This window comes from Scatophagus argus, chromosome 16 (genome assembly GCF_020382885.2).
Source record: "Scatophagus argus isolate fScaArg1 chromosome 16, fScaArg1.pri, whole genome shotgun sequence".
NCBI classification, from domain to species: Eukaryota; Metazoa; Chordata; class Actinopteri; family Scatophagidae; genus Scatophagus; species Scatophagus argus.
The window spans coordinates 3022243-3041683 of record NC_058508.1 but is presented as its reverse complement, the minus strand read 5'-3'; the positions used below and the strand labels follow the sequence as shown (position 1 = coordinate 3041683).

General features: G+C 41.8%; 1 protein-coding gene across 1 annotated transcript; it reads right to left on the bottom strand.

Moving 5' to 3' along the window:
* Window positions 1–15067: 15067 nt before the first annotated feature.
* Window positions 15068–18867, bottom strand: hoxb1a (homeobox B1a). The gene is made up of 2 exons (XM_046415397.1): window positions 17300–18867; window positions 15068–15725 (listed from the first exon to the last, which is right to left on the bottom strand). Exons 1-2 carry the CDS (start codon window positions 18168–18170, stop codon window positions 15361–15363), a joined length of 1236 nt encoding a protein of 411 aa, XP_046271353.1. The 5' UTR covers window positions 18171–18867; the 3' UTR covers window positions 15068–15360.
* Window positions 18868–19441: the final 574 nt, after the last annotated feature.

Genomic DNA, 19441 nt, shown 5'->3' with positions numbered 1-19441 from the left:
CAACACAAAATGAATCACAACCAATTTTGATAATGAGTTGATATTTTTGTTTAAAGGTTGTATGCCTCTGCCTCCAGTCCAGTTGCAGTTTACATCCATGTCTGTCCAGACTCCAGACTAGCGACTGAAAGAGAGCTTCATCACATGGTGCGTCGACAATCACCTGTAGCTCAACATCATTAAAACTAAAGACATGTGTGTATGTTATGTTCACAGAATTTGTTTAATTGCTCAGCTCTAGAAATTGAATTCTTGACTGTGGTAATGTTGGTGTGACATCTGAGGTTTAATTTGTCATGTAGCTAATTTTTCAGTTTGGGCATCTGTCGAAATCTGTAACTTTCATAATTGTTAAACCATCTATCTCCTGAAAAACAAATGACATTGAATCCCAGTGTTCTTCACCTCCGGCTAATAAACAGAATGGACTCTGTGTTTGGGGTGAGCAGGGTTGTCAGTTTGACCGCATGGCACTGTGTGGGAGTACAACAGCATGCTGTGTGTGTGTATGTGTGTGTGTGTGTGTGTGTGTGTGTGTGTGAGTGAGCAAGCCTCAGGCAGACAGCAGGAATGTGTCAGCCCGGTGATGAATGAAGCCGAGGCCGTGGAGCCCTGTGGACGAGCTGCACCGTAGGGCTCACCTGCACTGTGGGGCTCACCTGCCTCCGGGCAAATTCACACTCCTGCATGAGGTTCGTGTCCCGCCGCCAGGGCTGTTTGGCTTTAACGAGGAGGAAGGATGCTGCAGCGCTACAGAAAGCTAATGTTTCCTCTGGCATCCTGCATGCGCCGCTGAATGGATCGCTGTGAGAAACAGCAGGCTAACGCTGGCTCATATTTGTCTGTGTTATTCTACTACAGCAGCCTCTGTGCAGCTATTCAACATGACTGCCCACTTTTGAGCACTTTAGTCTGATTTTGGGAAGTAAGTGTACTAAACCCACCTACCAAATCTTGAACAATAATTATGTGATGAACAGTACAAGCTTAGAGGGGAATATCTATGTTACGACCCGGAAAGCATTAGGAAAGCAACATAACACCACTATAATCAAGCAGTTAATGTCACTGCTTGCTCAGAAGACAATAATTAGATTTACAACTGAGAACTGAGGCTAGGCTGCACGTGGAAACAAATCAAGAAAACAAAGTGAGAGAAAAGTTTACTTTCTATTAACTAGCTGCCTTGGTGGCTAATCAAAAATAAAAATCTTCTCTTCTTCTTTCCTATAGAGCTCCACTGTTGTCCAAAACCTATTAAAAACACATCAATGAGCCACACCGACATGTTCCTTCATTACCATGATCACACACACTGTAGTTTTGTATTGAGTGTTTTGGCTCAATCCCACAGATACCATCCTGCTGACCCAAATACTCACTAGGGCACCAAATGTGGAGTAATACGCAGCTGGACGTAGTCATAAAGAAATGTACTATTTCCTCCTGTTTGATAAAAATGAGCAGACATTTTCAGGAAATTATAAAGACTTTTTACAAAAATTTAATACATATTTGTTTTTTAATATTCCATTTTTCTACTTCAAAGGTTTACCTCATGAGTATGAACCAATGAGCTTGGTGCTGAGGACCACAGACAGGAAGTTTTTTGTTTTTTTTTTAAATTAACTTTATACACTAACTATTATAATTTATACTTTATACAATATAGTGTGATGAATGTTTTCCAAGGGACACTGACATATCTTATGATCTTAGTGGTTCAGTAAGATCTACTAAATCTCAGTCTATTCTTGAACAGAACCTTTGCAAATGTTGCCACAAAAGTAAAAGTATAAAAATAACACAGAAATGTATGTACACAAATCCTTCTCCACCTCTCTCCAGCTCTCCAGCCACTCATATGACTGATTCTCTATCTTGCCACCTCCTTCACTGACACCTCCCTCAAATACACTTCTCCCCTTCGTCTCCTCCTGTCTCAGATAAACCACACAATGGTGATGACAAGCTGACCTCTCTCTCTCTCCCCTACTCTGTTCTCAGATTTCCCACCATGCCGTGCTGCAGACAAGATGCAGCGTCACCTCCGCCTGTCCTGCCTGTAACCTCTAACATTCTGACCCCCCCCCCAACCCACACACACACTCACTCACTCACACACCCACACCCACAGGGGTATTCACCATGCCAGCCCTCCACTCACTCCACAGGTAGAGAGATTGTCCCAGGACTGCGTGTGCGTGTGTATATATATATATATATATATATATATATATATGTGTGTGTGTGTGTGTTTGTGTGTGTGTGTGTGTGTGTGTGTGTGTGTGTGTGTGAAAGGTTATGTGATGTTGAACGGTGCTCATTTGTATGTTGAAAGAGTTTGTGGTCACTGTATTAATTCCTCTTATCCATACTGGATAAGAGTATTATTCTCCAAAGTTACAGCCTTGTTATAACTAACTTGTTGAAAGACTGATGAGCTTCATATTAACCCTGGCAGGACTTTGAAATGCATCTGTGCCCAGTGGACTTTGGATTTTGTCTTTTGTTTCATATTCTGTAGTCACACCTTGCAGACTTGATTTCTTAATTCCACCAGTCATGTCTGCATCGTGTTCCAGATGCTGTCCTCTGCACGCCTTTAAAATCCACCAGGTTCCCTATTTTATTAATCTGCAAAGATTTTGTTTCATTCAGGTGTTATGCTGTGATATGCTGTATGATCGAGAGTGTGCACAGGGTGTTTTACTTTCAAACCTGTCTGGATTCTCAGTGCCGTTCCTTCTTCTGATTTCACGCTGTGTTCAGCTTGATGTGGCTTCTGCTTTGTGGTTTGCTAGTGAAATCACAAACGCTGTCTCGAATGGCAACAGTCAGCTTTGGCTGCCGTATGCAGCCGGGTTGCAGCCTTGGACTCAAGCAGTAAGAAAAAAAAAAGGAGAAATGCTACAGCAGCCTGTAAATCTTTTAATGTAAAACTGACATGTGAGTTGCATTAAGACTTGAAAGAATCTGAAGCTACACTTCTAAACAGTATGCTTTTTAATATTAACACAAATGTAATGCTAAGAGTTTCCACGCAGTCCTGTTTGTGCACATATTGACATTATCCTAGACTATATTTTAAATACATCCCTTAAAAAGCTTACAGAATTAAGTTTCATTTTCTTCATTATATTAACAGAAATGTTGATAGCACAACAATCCACGAGGATTCATATCTTCAAGTGCAGGTGACGCCTATTCATTCTCAGTCTTACACCTTTTAATGAACGGACTCTTTGTTCTATTCATATATTCATAAGTTCGAACTCTGACAGGTTTAGGGATTATGAAAGTTTACTAAGCTTCCAGTGTGTTTGTAGATTAACACAAAATATTGAATGTATTTGTCATCCTGGATTGATCTTAATGCTGTGGAATTTTCTCTCGTTTTTCGTCTCTGCTGTCAGCACACTGTAACATGAAGAGCTGATAACTTGCACCACGCGTAACTCACAGGCAGAAATAAAGGCTTGTGACACTGCTGGACATACACACACGCGCGCACACACACACGCTCACACACTCTTGCGGTTATGTGCTGGGTCAGGTGTTGAAGAGAGAAATGTCAAGCATCTCTTGGCCTAACCTCATTGTGACCCTGACACAGGTCAACGAAACCTGATTCTGAGGAGCTAGGCTATCTCTGTACACACACACACACACGCGCACACACACACGCAGATGGAGAGTGGTGGCGATACTGTCAGGACAGGGTGTCAGGTCAACCTGTGAAAGAGGACAGACGGGCTGAGAAAAGCCTGTGTCACATGTTGTTATTGAATAAACATTCCCGTTTTTGTATCTGAGGATTCTGTAATGTTTTCTGTGTAGTTTGTGTGAGTTTCTTCTTCTTTTTTCCTCCTCTAAATATGATAACAACAACAAGAATAAAGCAATACTGTCTGGATGCCATCTGAATGGTTTCTTCAGATTCCCACTATTTAAAATTAGGAAGGTGGAAGAAGAGCAAAGAGAAAACTAAATGAAAAATACAAGATGGGGATGATGTTTGACCTCTGCTCTCTCTGGCTCTCTCAGGACAATTTAATCTCATTCTGTATTACTTAATTTACTACATTAATTCTTTTGATTTCTCAGCTGGCCATTTCACTGCTGCCTTACTCATAGCATTCATTCTCTGACTGAAAGAGGAAGTTGCTATATTGACCCTGTATTGTTATCATCTAGTCATCCTTGTGAAGGCTGTGCACAGTTGCTACTGTACTGGAGATATTACTTAACTTTAGTGAGTGCTCTATAGTAGCTGCACATGAAAAGATAAGGCCTTGTTCTTTTTTTAGTTATGTTCACAACAAGCTGACATAAGCGTAAGAGGTTATATCTGTCTCTCCAGGCGCTGACACATGTTGGACCTGGATCACTTCTGCCCTCCTCATAGGTCTGAGTAAGGAAAAGAAGATCCATGCTGAATCAAAAACTGTGACCCTGTTAATGTCCCTGACACATACTTTAAGAAATCGTCATTTAAATGTCATCTATTTCAGTGCTAACAATAAGGAGGGAAACAAACTAAGAAAAGAGCACACTCACAAGTCGCAGGAAACCATAAAAGGAGGATAGACTACTGCAAACCTGGCAATTAACCAATGACCTTGCAACTCCAGAGAGACAAACGAGAAGTCATGCGGTAAGTGGTGACAAAAAATGAGAATGAAGAGTCCAACACTGGTAACTTTGAGGCTGGAGCTGACAAGATAAGAAGACAAAAGGACGAGCTCATTGGTGAGTCACAAACTGAGGATGTAGGGGAGACTGTAAAATGGCAACCTTAAAACTGACCTGGCAGTGATAAGGATAGATACAAAGATGACAAAAGGCCTCAGTCATGTGTCAGTTAGAGCCATAAAAGGGGAATGAACAGCTCCAAATCTGGCAACCCTACGACTCACCCAACAACAATCATGCAACTGGCACAAGGAAAGATCTCAATCATGGCTGCACTGGAGCCATTAAAGGAGGATAAAGTCTTCTCACCTGGCAACCTCAGGTCTTTTAATGGCATGTGTTTCCCCAGGCGAGTGTCTGAGGTGCTTGTGTGGTCAAAGTGTTGCTGATCGATGGTAACTCGTGGTCATGACCTCGTCGTCTGGCCTCCAGGAAACGGTAGAGACCTGAGAAAAACAGGCCCTCGTTCACACAAGGCACTAAATGTAACTTGAGTGAGCCAATCACGGGTGGACAGCGCTAAATACAGCCGTTACCTGTCTGTGTTGGAACATTTATGCATGGAGTCTCCAAGTAAAAACATAACAAATCATCATCAACATTACTAACAGATTAGGCCTCCTTGGGTTTAATTATTAATGAAATTTTAATGGAACAGTTTGACTGGAGACTATTTATAAAAACAAGGCCCCCATCACTTATATTGATAATTTATTATTTTCAACAATGGTGAATAAACAAATAGTAGATGAAGTACATTGTATAGTCTGTGTGGTCTAACATCATGTTTGGTGCAGTTTAAATGAACTCTGGTAAATTTGACCGTTCATTTAAGCTGGTGTGAGTTGAGCTCTGGTGCATACCAAAAAGACCCAGTTCCACTGGTGCCTGCTACATGCTGGCTGCAACAAGAAAACTCCAGCTGTCTTGAAGTGAATATAAAAACCCATCTTGTCTCCAGAAATTCAAATCCATCCCATATTTTTCCTAACAAGGCATTGGGGGGCAGCCTTTCATAGTCAATAAAGGTAAATGCTGCTTGCTTGTCCTGCCTCAGCCCCACCCAGGCTGCAGCCCACTCAATAATCTTTCTTTGTGTGTGTGTGTGTGTGTGTGTGTGTGTGTGTGTGGTGCTTTGCCCAGGTTCTTGGTCAATGGCAGAGTTTGACTTAGATAATTATTATTACCCTATTACTGATTGATTTCATGTCAGACATGTTTGCTCAATAAATATTGTTTGGTCCATTGTCATTTTGTAGTGTTTTGTGTGTGTGTGTGCGTGCGTGTGTGTGTGTGTGTCTGTGTGTTTTGTCACTGTGTGATGGATGTGCCCTTGCTTTCGCCCCAGCGTTGGGATAGCTGATGCACTTTAGCTGTTCCTGTTTCCCCCTGTCTCTCTCTCAAACACACATAAACACACACACACACACACACACACACACACACACACACCCTCACACACACAGAGGGTGCTGAAAGAATATGGCACAATAGCTTGTTTATCTCAGGCTAACACAGCATGCGGATTCTTGTGTGTGTGTGTGTGTGTGTGTGTGTGTGTGTGTGTGTGTGTAAAGGACATTGGGTCATAGGGTACACAGTGTTAGCTAAGGCAAACAGTCATAGGTGTTCAGGCCTGCCTGTCACATAAATACACAAAGGACCAAGTTTATACTACGGAAAAACACAATGAACATTTCTAACAGGAATTTTAGGGACAAATGTTAACCTTCATGAAGTATTTGCTATGTTTTTCTTTTTTTGCTGGATTCACAACTCTTCATGTTATCTGTAAATTTTAAATAAAGAAAATAAGATCGTAAATGCTGAAATATTTCTTCTTCTACTCTCCTGGCCTTTCTCAGCACTGGACAGACAGGAATGTCTGGCCTGATAACCTCCTGCTCCCTGTTCTCCCTCTGACCTCTGACCACAACATTGGAGCACACTCACAAACGCTTCAAAAAAGAAAAAAAAATGTATTTAGACTAGTCAGCATTTGTTTTGTGACTGTCATCCTTCTTTTTGAAAATCTGCATGAGATTCAGCCTGTGAATTACATTTATTCATCACCTGACTTTATACTTTATGCTGAAGACTATTTGATCAAAAGATAAAAATTTGATCCTGAAACCCCTGACAATAGAAGAGGCATGTGATGCTCCTGTTTAAATAAGGGTTCCAGAACCCTCAGGATATTTAATAAGATTCCAGGGAAACCAAGGACTGTCCTGAAGACCTCGGCCGCTTTTTAACAGCTCAAAAAACAGAAAATTTTATCAGCTTGTTACTTTGTGACAATATTTCTGAGAAGTGCTTGTAACTTTATACTGCATTGGGTCTCCGAGACTCCAGCTGTAAAACCTGGCTTAGTCCAACAGATATTAACTCCGTATCTGCGATTCATCTTGACACACACTCCTAAGTTCAACCTCTCTGTTTTATTGATTGGTCTTATTCATTCTTATTTAAAATAACGTCTCGCTGTGGGTTAAGTTTGTTTGTGCAACAGCACTGATGAACACAAGGAATATGTTAGTAATGAAATGTATTTTTATTTCTACACATCAGCAGTGGAGTTCCTGATGTGAGTCACTCCTCTCTGGATCTTCTGATTGTGGATCAGTCTGAACCAGACAGGACCTAACTTCCTGATAGCAATCCTTTAGAATGTTTTATAGGAGCATTTCTAGGCTCTGATGTGCAAATCAAATGCACATGGGATCACAAAGAGATCATGATAAATGTACAGACTCCAAAACAAACCATTAACATTTTAAGTGAAACATTTTCCAGATCTTCTTTCTCTTCTTCTGTTCTGAGCCTTCTACAGTGAGTACAACAAACTTGTTCATCTAGAGTCATTTTTAAATTGACTCTGGGAAACACCTTTTGGGTTCCACAAGTTTTGTAAGATATATTTAAGGACTGTCTCAGCTTTCAGATGCTTTTGGGGAATGAAGCTCGTGCAGATGTGTTTTCTCCAGAGCAGCAGGCCTGGGTCAGCGGGGTGTGGCGGCTGCTCAGCAGGGCTGCAGAGCGGAGGAGCAGGAGCAGGAGCAGGAGCAGGAGGAGGGCTACTGAACTCTGTATGACCCCCATGGACAAAAACCACTACTCACACACACACAGGACACGCACAAGACACATACTCAACTGAAGTGAAAACATCAAAGAAATGCACTCAAGAATTGGTCTAAGTGTTTTTTTATTTAGCAGTAGTATTCACTTCATTTAAAATGTTGCCTTTAAATAGGAACTATTAACACTATTAAAATGTTTTTGTGTTTCCATAATGCTTGATAAATAGAATGTAATTATAGTGCATTCATTAATATAACATGAATATTCCGTGTTGTTTCATATCATATAATCATAAAGCAGATATATGATATTTTTCAGTTCATTATTTAGGTTTTAAGGGAATTGTTACTGCTGATATACATATTCCTCAAACAACAATAACCCTTTTATTTGTAATAATGCATAATAATGGATTATTGTTATATTACTGTAATATAAATCAATTTGACAAAAACATATTATTTTCATATTTATAATATTAAAAAACAGGAAATTAAAACTGAATTGCTGTAAAAAATAATGTTAGAAAAACAAAGAGAATGTCTTTACTGTATATTTTTTTAAAACACACAGAATTTACACATTAATATGTTTAAAGTATGCAGGAGAAATTGTCATGACATATGGACTGTCAAATTATGAATTTTGTTCTTTATTCAAGGCTCCCTTGTTTTCATCACAGTAAATGTAGAGGCTTTCTGTCTAAACACTCCAGTTCTGGGTGCTCTAAAGAGCCAACAGATGAGTAAAAACCTTCTTCACCGAGTGCGAGCATAAATCCACATTCATCAAGTGGCTTACTGCTACTTACAGTGCAGAGTAAGAGGAACATTTTAAAGCAGCAGCTCTTAAGTGATCACGTGATTAATCGTGTTCTCAGAACAGAGAGAGCCACCCAGAGACAAGGACTCTGTCGTCCTAAAAAGTTTGTGTTATTTATAGGAAACCATTAGGCAGCAGCAACAAACATATGAAATGAGCAACAATTTAATAAGACTGTAACATATAATTACATAAAAGGGAGCCAATAGTAGGATAATGCTTGAAATGAGTGCAAACAATAAAGGTGCATGGAAAATGATAATAGTAATAATAACAACAACAACAACAACAACAACAACAATAATAGTTTATAGTGTAAATTTCCGATATAAATATTTAATAATAATTTATCTTCAGACATAATGGAGGTAAAACCTTCATACTGACCAGAGTAATCCAAACTAAAGACAGATTAAAACTAAACCCAGTCAAATCAAACAAACTACACTTGTATCAGAATTACATTACCGTTCTATCATACTGCATATTGAATATGACAGGTACAATGTAATATACCAATAAATAACACTTACACATTATACATTAACCTTAAAAAAATTCTAAACTTTCTGGTTGTTGAAATAAATACTGAAACCACTTTAATAAATATTAAAACAAGGGAGCTTTAATGTCGAATTTACAGCATTAATCTGGCTTTATCAGGAGGTTTTCTATAAAGAGACAGAGATTTTAGTTCATAATAATAGTTCATTAAAACATAAAAGTATTTTGTAGCATAAACACGATGAGACTGTAGGCTGTTAAAAATACACACAGCACCATATGGCTCCAATCACTCACTCACTCACACCCACACACACACACACATACAGTAGGCTTTAATAAGATTTCTTTTCCCTATACCTGCTTTGTATTGATCTGAGATCAGAGATTTCACTGACTGTTCAACATAAGAGAATAAAGAAGTCTCAGTGTGGACTCAATGTAAATTGCAGACTCTATTGCTATTCCTGTGTGTGTGTGTGTGTTTGTGTGTGTGTGTGTAGTCATCTATTTGATTGAGACTCTGAACTGTTGAACTGCAGCCACATCACTTTATCATTCACTGCTCATTGTGAGGGCATGAACACGCACGTACACACACACACACACACACACACACACAGGCTGACAGCAGCACTGTGTTGAACTTGAGATGAGTTATGGAAAGGAAAACAGAAGTTGGGGGTCAGACCGTATGAGGTCACCCTGAAAGAATCTCCACTCTTTGTCAAGGTCTCTTTCTCTCTCTCTCTCTCTCTATCCATTGCTTCTCCTCCCTTTCCTCCTCTTCCTCTTCCTTGTCCCCTTCCTCCTCCTTTGTCTTCTAATCAAATATCATTTTCAGTTTTTGCCCTGAAACTTAGATCCTATCTAATCAAAACTAAAGTAAATTTCTCTCATTTCTCTCTCTATCTTTATTTTTCAGTACCAGATGAAGGGTATGTGTGGTTTGTCTGAGTTAAAAATCAGAGTGAAAATATATATAACATAACTGCTGTTTGCATATCTATTGATTTTAGCACTTGAGCACAAGAATACTGTACAACAAGCAGGACAAGATGCAAACTATAGAAAACTTAGAGAATCTTAGGACAGATATTAACAATCTCAAGAATGCTGTTATTGGACATCTGCTGACAGTTTTTAAAATTCTTTCTCGTCTCTTGTCTCGTCTTATCCGAATCTGGTTCGCGGGGGCAGCAGCCTCTGTCGGGAAGCCCAGACTGTCCTCTCCCCAGCCACCAACTCGTCTGGGGGATACCAAGGCGTTCCCAGGCCAGACAAGGGATATAATCCCTCCATCGTGCCCTGGGTCTGCCCAGGGATCTCCTCTTGGATGGACATGCCTGAAACAACTCCCTAAGGAGACATCCAGGAGCCATCCTAACCAGGTGCCCAAACCACCTCAACTGGCTCCTCACGATGCGAGCTCTACTCTGAGCCCCTCTTGGATGTCCGAGCTCCTCACCCTATCTCTAAGGCTGAGCCTGGCCGCCCTGTGGAGGAAATTCATTTCAGCCGCTTGTATCTGCAATGTTGTTCTTTCGGTCTCTACCCACAGCTCATGACCATAGGTGAGGGTTGGAACGTAGACTGACCAATAAATCGAGAGCTTCGCCTTCAGGCTCAACTCTCTCTTCACTACAACAGACCGGTACAGTGTCTTCATCACAGCAGACGCTGTTCTGATCTGACTGTCAATCTCTCACTCCATTTTACCCTGGCTCAAGCAAGACCCTGTGATACTTAAACTCTTTTAATGCAAGCAGAAACTCTCCTCCAATCTGGAGTGGGCAATCCACCCTTTTCTGGCTGAGAATCATGGCCTTGGGATCTTCACGCTCTGCTGCAAACTGTCCCAGTGTGAACTGGAGATCACTGCTCGATGATGCCAATAGGACCACATCATCTGCAAAAAGCAGAGATGGAATCCTAAGGCCACCAAACGTGACACCCTCTGCCACTTGACTGCACTTAGAAACTCTGTCCATAAAAATTAGGAACAGGACATAGGGCAACCCTGAGGGAGTCCAACTCTGACTGGAAACAAGTTAGAGTTGACCAACTGACCAACCACCCCATATTCCCAGAAAATCGATCTGCAACCTTCTGCGAAATTCTTTCTGTCTACAATAATTTTACATGGCAACCACTATGTGGTACAGTTAGGCAGCTAAAACTCTGCTTATGTTGTGAAAAATCATGGTAACAGTTAACAGAAAGGTAAATGCGGTATATCTGAATGCTACCCAAGGCAACTGGATTTGCTTGAAGGGATTCATCAACTCTTGCATAAAAAGCTCAATGTTTTCAAGAACTTCAAGCAAGTCCAGCTGCATTCAGAAAGCATTGTGATATGGAGCAGATAGAGTCTTATGCTTGATGCTCTCCTCCATCCTGACCTCCACACTCTTTCTTCTTCCCACTGGCCTTTAATGTACGTTTTGATGTGTAAAATCACCCAATATGGACATACAATCGATGATCTCCAGCCAACACAGTGGTCAACACTCTTCAGTTATAATTTCTGAATAAAATATTGTCCCTTGGTCATGTGTGCAAGACTGGAAATTAAAATGTCTTAAAGTTCAACTCCAGCAATGGGAAATCTACGAGAGACAGATTTTAAAAAGAATGGTCAAGCTCCAAAAGCACTGAATGCCTCAATTCCCATAATTAAAAGAAAAAGAAAAAGAAAAGAAAAGAAAAAGTAGTTCATAAGCCCAAATTGAGAAAACTCTAATGACATCATCAGGGTCACTGTCTCGGAAGACAGTAGCACCGTGCTCCTTGGGACAAGTAAAGTGAACTTCATGTGTAAAGCCGGTATAGTGCCTGATCAAACAGGTTTTAATCAGTCAATATAGAGAACATCTTCTAACATTTTTAGTCCAGTATCATTATTACTGTTTATGCCCAAAGTCAAGGTTTACTGCTAATGCAGGAAGCAGAATCTAAATCACAGCTGCAAACAGTTTCCTGGTTGTTGGATACTGGGAAATGTAGAAACCTTGCAACTGCAGTAAAAGAAGAAACTGCACAGGATGAGGTGTGAGCATGGAGGTGTTTGTGTCCTGTGTGTGTGTGTGTGTTTGTGATGAGGTGATGACTGAGCTTGCCACCCAGGCTCCAGGACAGACATCTTCAGGCCAGAAGAGGGGAGAGGAAGACGAAGATGAGGATGATGAGGAGGAGTGTGTTTACATGTTTAGATATCCCAGAGGCTCTCCAAAGGTCAACAGGTCAGCGAGCCACCCGGAAAGCCCCGCTACATTCCTCACTGTAGTCCTGCATGTGTGTGTGTGTGTGTGTGTGTTGGGAGGTCAACCACAGGCCATGCAGCCATGTGAATGTGAGAGGCCTGACTGCTATTGAAATGCATGAAGTCCTCTGTATGTTATATTGTGTCAAACATTGTGTTTCTTAATCCACAAGGAGGAAGGCAGGCAACTCCGCTTCTTCCGCTGCTTCAACTTCCAGGGCTGTAAGTGCACATTTTTGAGCAGTCAGACGTTTTAATTAGGTGATGCATATCACTCTACTGCTAAGTACTGTCAGTGGCACTCATCTCCAAGTCCAATGGCTCCTACTGATCAAGTAAATGCTTGTTTACTTGATTTATTTTTGCCTGTTCTAAAATTGATGTATGGTGGATATTTCTGCATCTCTGAACTTTGCATAAATGGGGTAAGCTAAGACTAAGACTTTTGGATTCAGTGAGCCCAGGTGTATTAATGTGTAAACGTTAGTCCTCCTCTCGCCCGTAGTCAGCTGGGATAGGCTCCAGCTCCCCCGCGACCCTGACGGATAAGCGGTATAGAAAATGGATGGATGTTAGTCCTAAAAGTAAGGACATTTAATTGTAGTGAGACCAAACTGAGACCAGCCTGAACAAACTTTACAATGATAAATTGGAAGACCTGAGGCAATCAGAAGATCTATCTATGCTGTTCATCAAGATTTTAGAGTCTTAGAGTATTTTGGAAAACGTCATCATATACTTTACCATCATATTTTGAGCCATTATAAACACACTTAGAGATATGTTAGTAGAAAAAGTTAATGTGACTCCTCTTTTAATCCAAGAACCTTGGTTTGACAGTGCCCCTGAAACATATTAAAGATAAGAAGAATTTTCTAAATACAGCTTTCAAATGCAGGAAATGTCACCTATGCAACACATTGCTGTAATTTGTGAAACAATGAATATATTATTTACTAAACAGTTTATGATCTGTCCAAAAGGTACAATCAAAAATCATCTTTACAGTGGTTTGACAAAAGAATCTTTAATTGAGGTAGTTTACAGCAGAAAAAGACTGACAGGAACATGATTGGGAGTGTTTCTAAGGCAGCAGAACTAATAAAACTCAGTCAGTCTGCTCTCATTTAAAAACAGCAGACAACATTGTACATAAAAAAATAGCAGTCACATCAGTTCACAGTAGATGCCAACGTTTAACCTGACGACATTACACTTAGGAAGAGATTCACTCCTGAATGATGTTCACAAGGTCTAATTTGAAGAGTCTGGAGAAGTGCACTGGAACTTTGGCTAAATTGGTTAAGTTGGCCATGTCTTTAGTTAGCAAAGGTCTGTCATAAGAGAGAATAAAGGTACTTGTATATAATATTTTTTTCAAGTTTTAAGTATCATGACTGTGAGCAGAAACAAAAGACACAGACACACTTTTCCCCACAATCTATTTTCAGTAACAAAAAAATCCAATAATTTATTCTCGCGGGGGAAGAGACGGGTTGTAAAATATAACCTCTCCACTTTTCCCTCTCAGCAAGGAATCATGTATGTCCAATAGGTTTCAACATTTTCAACAGTTCAGTAGTTTTCTTTAATCATGCACACACACACACACACATCCAAAATGAACCCCTGAGTCTAACTAACATGTCCAACAAGCAGTCCTGTAAATCAGACTGCATAGGAGTTGCAGCTTTTGTCATCATTCATAAAAATAGTAAACAAAATATTCCAGCTTCATGTTCTTGAGCACTTTGTATGCAAATGTTACCCTGTAGTCACATAGTGCAAAGGCCAGAGCTGCGCGGGTAAAACATCCACACGCAGAACAACACTTTAAACATCCCATAATAAAAGATTTAAAAGTGTAACAAAAATAGCTACAAACGGATAAGACATTAGTAAGTTTTTGCCAAGAGAGGCTCCCTGTATTCCTGATCTTAAGGCTCATTTAGTTAGACTGGGCTCTGGCTGGTTTGTAGCTTAAGGATGGGTTTGTCATATTTTACATAATTAATTAACAATTTCTTTGTTAAATCTTCATGTCAGAACCACTTAAAGTGAAAAGTGTCCCATATTGATCTAAATCTATGGGCTTTGTTTTTACATTGAAATCAAGGAAAAATTATTCCTTATCTACGTTAGATAACCCAGTTACACCCTGCAAAGCATAACATAAAAAGACAGCCAAGTGCATCCCACATTATCATCATACCCTGTTAAAAGTTAAAAGTAGCTCCTAATTTCCCACTGAAAGAGAACATCTCTAGAAATTCAATAGGATTTTCAATAGGTTGATGTCCCAGTATACAGTTCACCAACTGCTTTAACAAAACAACCAGCTTCTTAGTCAATAAAAACACTACTTTAAGACACAATCTATTGTGGTAAATGTGGTTTTGGAAGGATATTCCACATCTACAGAGTTTGACTGAATGATGACACCCACCTACTTGACATCCCATATAAGTGTCATTACTGTATATTTCTGCAAGTATTCTCCAGTTTTGTGATTTCGCATCAGCAGCGGTCACACCAACCATCTCCCATTTTGATCATGCTGGTTGCTGCATGATTGTGCTGTATCATATGCTGTAGTACTTTTAATGCCCTAATAAGTCATTGAAGTTCATGATACATATAGGGAATCGCCTTTTTATTGTCTATCAGAAACAACTGACTAATCAGTACACACGCAGCAAATGTACCAGAACAAGGAAGGTTTGATTAAGGTGGGACAGTGTTTACACATCAGAAAGTCTTCTCACCACATGTAAAACTGATCGGATGCAACAGCCCAGGAGCTGGGAGAAGTTTCAGGGGGAATTCTGGGACATGTAGGCAATCAAAGCAGAAGCAGAAGAAGCGGGCTGTCGGCGTGAGGAATCGTTTTGTTTAAAGATTTCGTGCATAACATGGAATGCATCACTCATGAGTACATCACTCAGTAGGCCACCTGTTTGCCGCAGCGTCACCGATCTGAGTGACAGAACCAATCACGCCGCTCGCTCTGACGACGTCTCCGAGCTCGGGGACGCGCCTGGAGACGTGGACGCGGAGGAGTGGTCGGTATCCTCGAGCTCCTTGTGGAATCCGCTGTCGATACCGGAGGAGGAGGAGCGCGTCGTGGCGGAGGCTCCCTCCCGCTCCCGCTTCTTCTGTTTCATGCGCCTGTTCTGGAACCAGATCTTCACCTGTGTCTCGTTGAGCTCGAGCGTGGCAGCGATCTCCACGCGCCGCGCCCGCGTCAAATACTTGCTGAAGTGGAACTCCTTCTCCAGCTCCGTCAGCTGCCGCGTGCTGAAGTTGGTGCGCATGGCGTTGTTGTGTGCGCCCGCGAGGCCGAAGTCCGAAACTTTGACTGTGAAGAGGGGAGGGTGGGATAGAGAAGGTGTTACAAATGCATGTATTTTATCTGCGTGATTAAACGCCAGCATCTGCTTATATACTCACACAAAGAACAGGTCGATCCCGTATGAATGAAACATCTTACCTACTGTGCCCTGTTTGCGTTGTACATCAGGAGGGAGACTGATCCTCCTTTCTAAAGACCCTCTCTTTTATTTTAGCCTATTTGTTGTGTGCTTTCTTGTTCGTGTCTCTATTAATATTAATGGTATCCGTGTTAGTTGTTAAACTTGCTAACTAAATTAGACATTAAAAGATAAAGGAATTGGCAAAATACAAAGGGAATTGAAAGTAGGGTTGGGGGTTTGATGGAGGGTGGAGGTGGTGTGTGTGTGTAGGGTGGGGGTGGGGAGTGTGTGAGGGGGGGGGTAAAAGATAACAGAGCAGAGACGGACTTCCCAGGGTGAAATAACCCGTCTGCTATATCCATTAAGAGAGAGAGAGAAAACATATCAGCCGTCTGGGGCCACAGACCCGGACCAGACCTGCTATCAGTCTGGAGATATGGCCGCATTGACTACATATACACTGAATAAGTCCTGAAAACACGCAAACTCCTTCCTTTTTCATTTTACTTAAAACGACAAACGTGAGAAGTCAAGATTACGTCATAAGGAAAAAATTAAACGCTCATTGTTTCATAACAACCAATTACACTCGCCATGCATATAAAAGGTTCATGTTTTTGCTTGAAAATGTCTTTGATAATTTATTGAAAGCTGCCAGAAGAGCGCTACTTTTCACTTGAAATAGACTCAGCATCAGTGAGTAGGCCTGCGTCTTTTTTTTTATTAAAAAAATGATGAACCATTTTCTTTTCACTGCCGTGCAAAACCGTGTTTCCTAATAATAACAATAAAATATTTCACGTTTGATGCAGTTTATCCATTCATTCGTTCTCTTTAAGTTTTCCGTCATGAAACCAAATGTTTTATTCTCGCTGCAGGATGTGTGACATGAACTCACGGCTCATAATAAACCTGCTCTCTCTCATTCAGGCCTGCAGCACGCCTGACATGTCTTCATGTTGGACAAAAAATACAATCACGGCACACTCTTTACTTCCTTCCTAATTCTTCATTTGCTTCCACTTTATGGCGAGACCAGTTCAGACTTGAGAGTGATTAATACAAGTGGAAAGAAAGAACAGATGGAACAGTGACATTTCCATTAGAAAAGCCTGGCATCTCTGTCGCTACACAGAGAAAACTACAAAAGAGGCCCGCAGGAAAAAGTTTTCACCATGTAGGTTCGTCCTAATTTCGATATTTATGAGGAGGATGAAACCTCTGGAGCTCGCGCTTTATTAAAGCGACCCTAACAAAACAGATTAACGGTTTGTTTTTCTGTTGACGACGTTATTCATTCTTAAAATAAGCTTCCTCTTTTAGTCATTTCTTCTGTGAATAAAAAAAAAAAATCCCATGACGGCCGCTCTGATCAATGCAGAAGTTGCCATCACAAATTACTATTGATTGTTATCACATACCACAGTTATTTTTAGAAAAATTACCCACCCTCCTTTACCTGTTTTAGGCGGGTTCCTCTTCACTTTCATCCAGTCGAAGGTCTGCCCCTGTCCGGCCTGCTGACTCTCTTCGTCTCCCCTTTCTCTGTCCTGGGAGACCGGTAGCTCCCCGTAACCTCCCCCGTGCGGAAGGCCCAGGTAGCCCGCTGTGTCCAGACCCCCGCCTAGCTGCTGTGGGTACTGTGAGCCGGCCAGAGCGCCCTGAGGCCCGCAGTAGGCCCCGGCCAGCGCCCCGTAGCTGGGACCGACTGTGGGGGCCGAGCTGGGGAAGGATGATGGATGATAATAGGTGGAGGCCACAGGCTCCTCCAAGAAATACTGGGAGTGAATGCTAGCCGGAGGGCCCGTCGCTGCAGCGTACTCCGAGTTCCTGGCGCACGCCTGGCCCGCAAAGGCCCCGCTGTTTCCACTATTCCCGTTATTATAAGGAGACAATGTTCCACTTTGTAAGCTTTGGGTTTGGTGAAGGTGAGGATGATGATGGTACCCGTTATGCGTCTGTTGATGCTGTTGTTGCTCATGATGATGATGAGGATGCTGATGATGATGCTGGGTGGCCCCTGCGGTCGCGTGAACCCCATCACCTACGGCGCCCCCGTACAGCCTCCCATCCCCGGTGTAACTCGCTCCCGCGGCGCTGCCGTCACTTCTCGACCCGTTAACTGAAGCTGGAGCGCCGGTTGGTCCAGTATGGAAGGCACCAGAGGTCACCGGAAAGCTCTGATGCTGATCCAGAGGATGATGTTGGTGTTGCAGATGGTGGTGATGATGATGGTGGTGGTGATGGTATCCAGATTTAGGGGCAGAATAAGAGCCGGACCCCGGCCGGGTACAAATGTTATATTCCACAAACGAGTTCATGTTGTCCATGCAGGTCGGAGGCACAGAGGGACTGAAAACAGTTCAAAATGATCAGCAGGAAACGGGAGCCGGCAGAAAAAGTTAGCAGAACGTAGTTAGAGAAAACATCAAAAATCGAATAATTCCACGAAAAAGTTTTTTATTCTCTCCAAGAGAAGGATGGTGTGAAGTACGTCAGCTGAGTGAACAGAAAATCACAAGAAAAAATAAATAGCCCCTCAAAAGAATCCAAAATTAAGTTTGTAAAAAAACCAGACTTGTAAAATTGGAAATGTTCAACAAAGTTAGAGAGAAATAAAAAAAAATGTTCCGGTATGGAATGAAAAAGTGGAGTCTGCACGTCCCCAAAACCGAAACACACATGAATAATGTGCTCTGCCGTGGTGTGTGCGTCAACGGAAGGCCCTGTGCTGTCAATAGCTCAGTCCAACCTGTGTTTTCCAAGCGCTCATCAGTGACAGAGGAAAACACCGCGAGAAGACAGAAAAGAGTCACCTCATCACCCCCACACAGGTTCCACACTCAGTCCTCCTCCATCCTCTGCCTGTTCCCTCAGTTTCTCTGCTTTCTCCTCTTTTCGGTGACTCTTTCTCCCCTCTCTCCCTCTTTTCCGTGTCACTTCTTTTCTTACCTCTCCAGCCTGTCACGTGGGTCGTCGTCACGTCGCCTGGTGTCCGGAGGCCAGAAGTTTGTCAGTCGGTCACAGGCGCGGGGGGAACAGGGTGTGTGTGTGTGTGAGTGTGTGTCGATGAGGAGAGGGGAGGGTGGCCTTTCGGTTTAGAAGTGTAGTTTGCGCGAGCGTGTTGGCGCTGATGCACGCGCATCATCCATCACTCGCCGTGACATTAGCACGACAAAGAGACTTCAATCAAACGGGCCCATCAATCTGATATCAGCACGGATCTGTCAGAGCAAAGAGAGAGGCTGAGAATAAAAGAGGAGCTGTGAGTCGGCCTGCTGCTGCAAAATACTCCAGGAACCAGACCTCTCACCAAGTACTGCTGCTGCACTGATAGTATCAATGTTTCTCAAAATCCTGCAATCCGTACTATTTTGCTAACTACTACTGCAGTAAAATTGTTAGTGCCATTGGACCCTCACTAACAGCTAAAAAAAACGTACTTAACATTGTTTTAAGAGCCTGCTACTTCATGACTTTCCCTGATTGGAAAGGATGACTTATAACCTGATAACAAACTGATGACATGTTTCAATAAATGTTCATTCTGTTTCGGCCCTAACTGTAAAACCTGATTAAATCCAGTAGACATACATGGTAT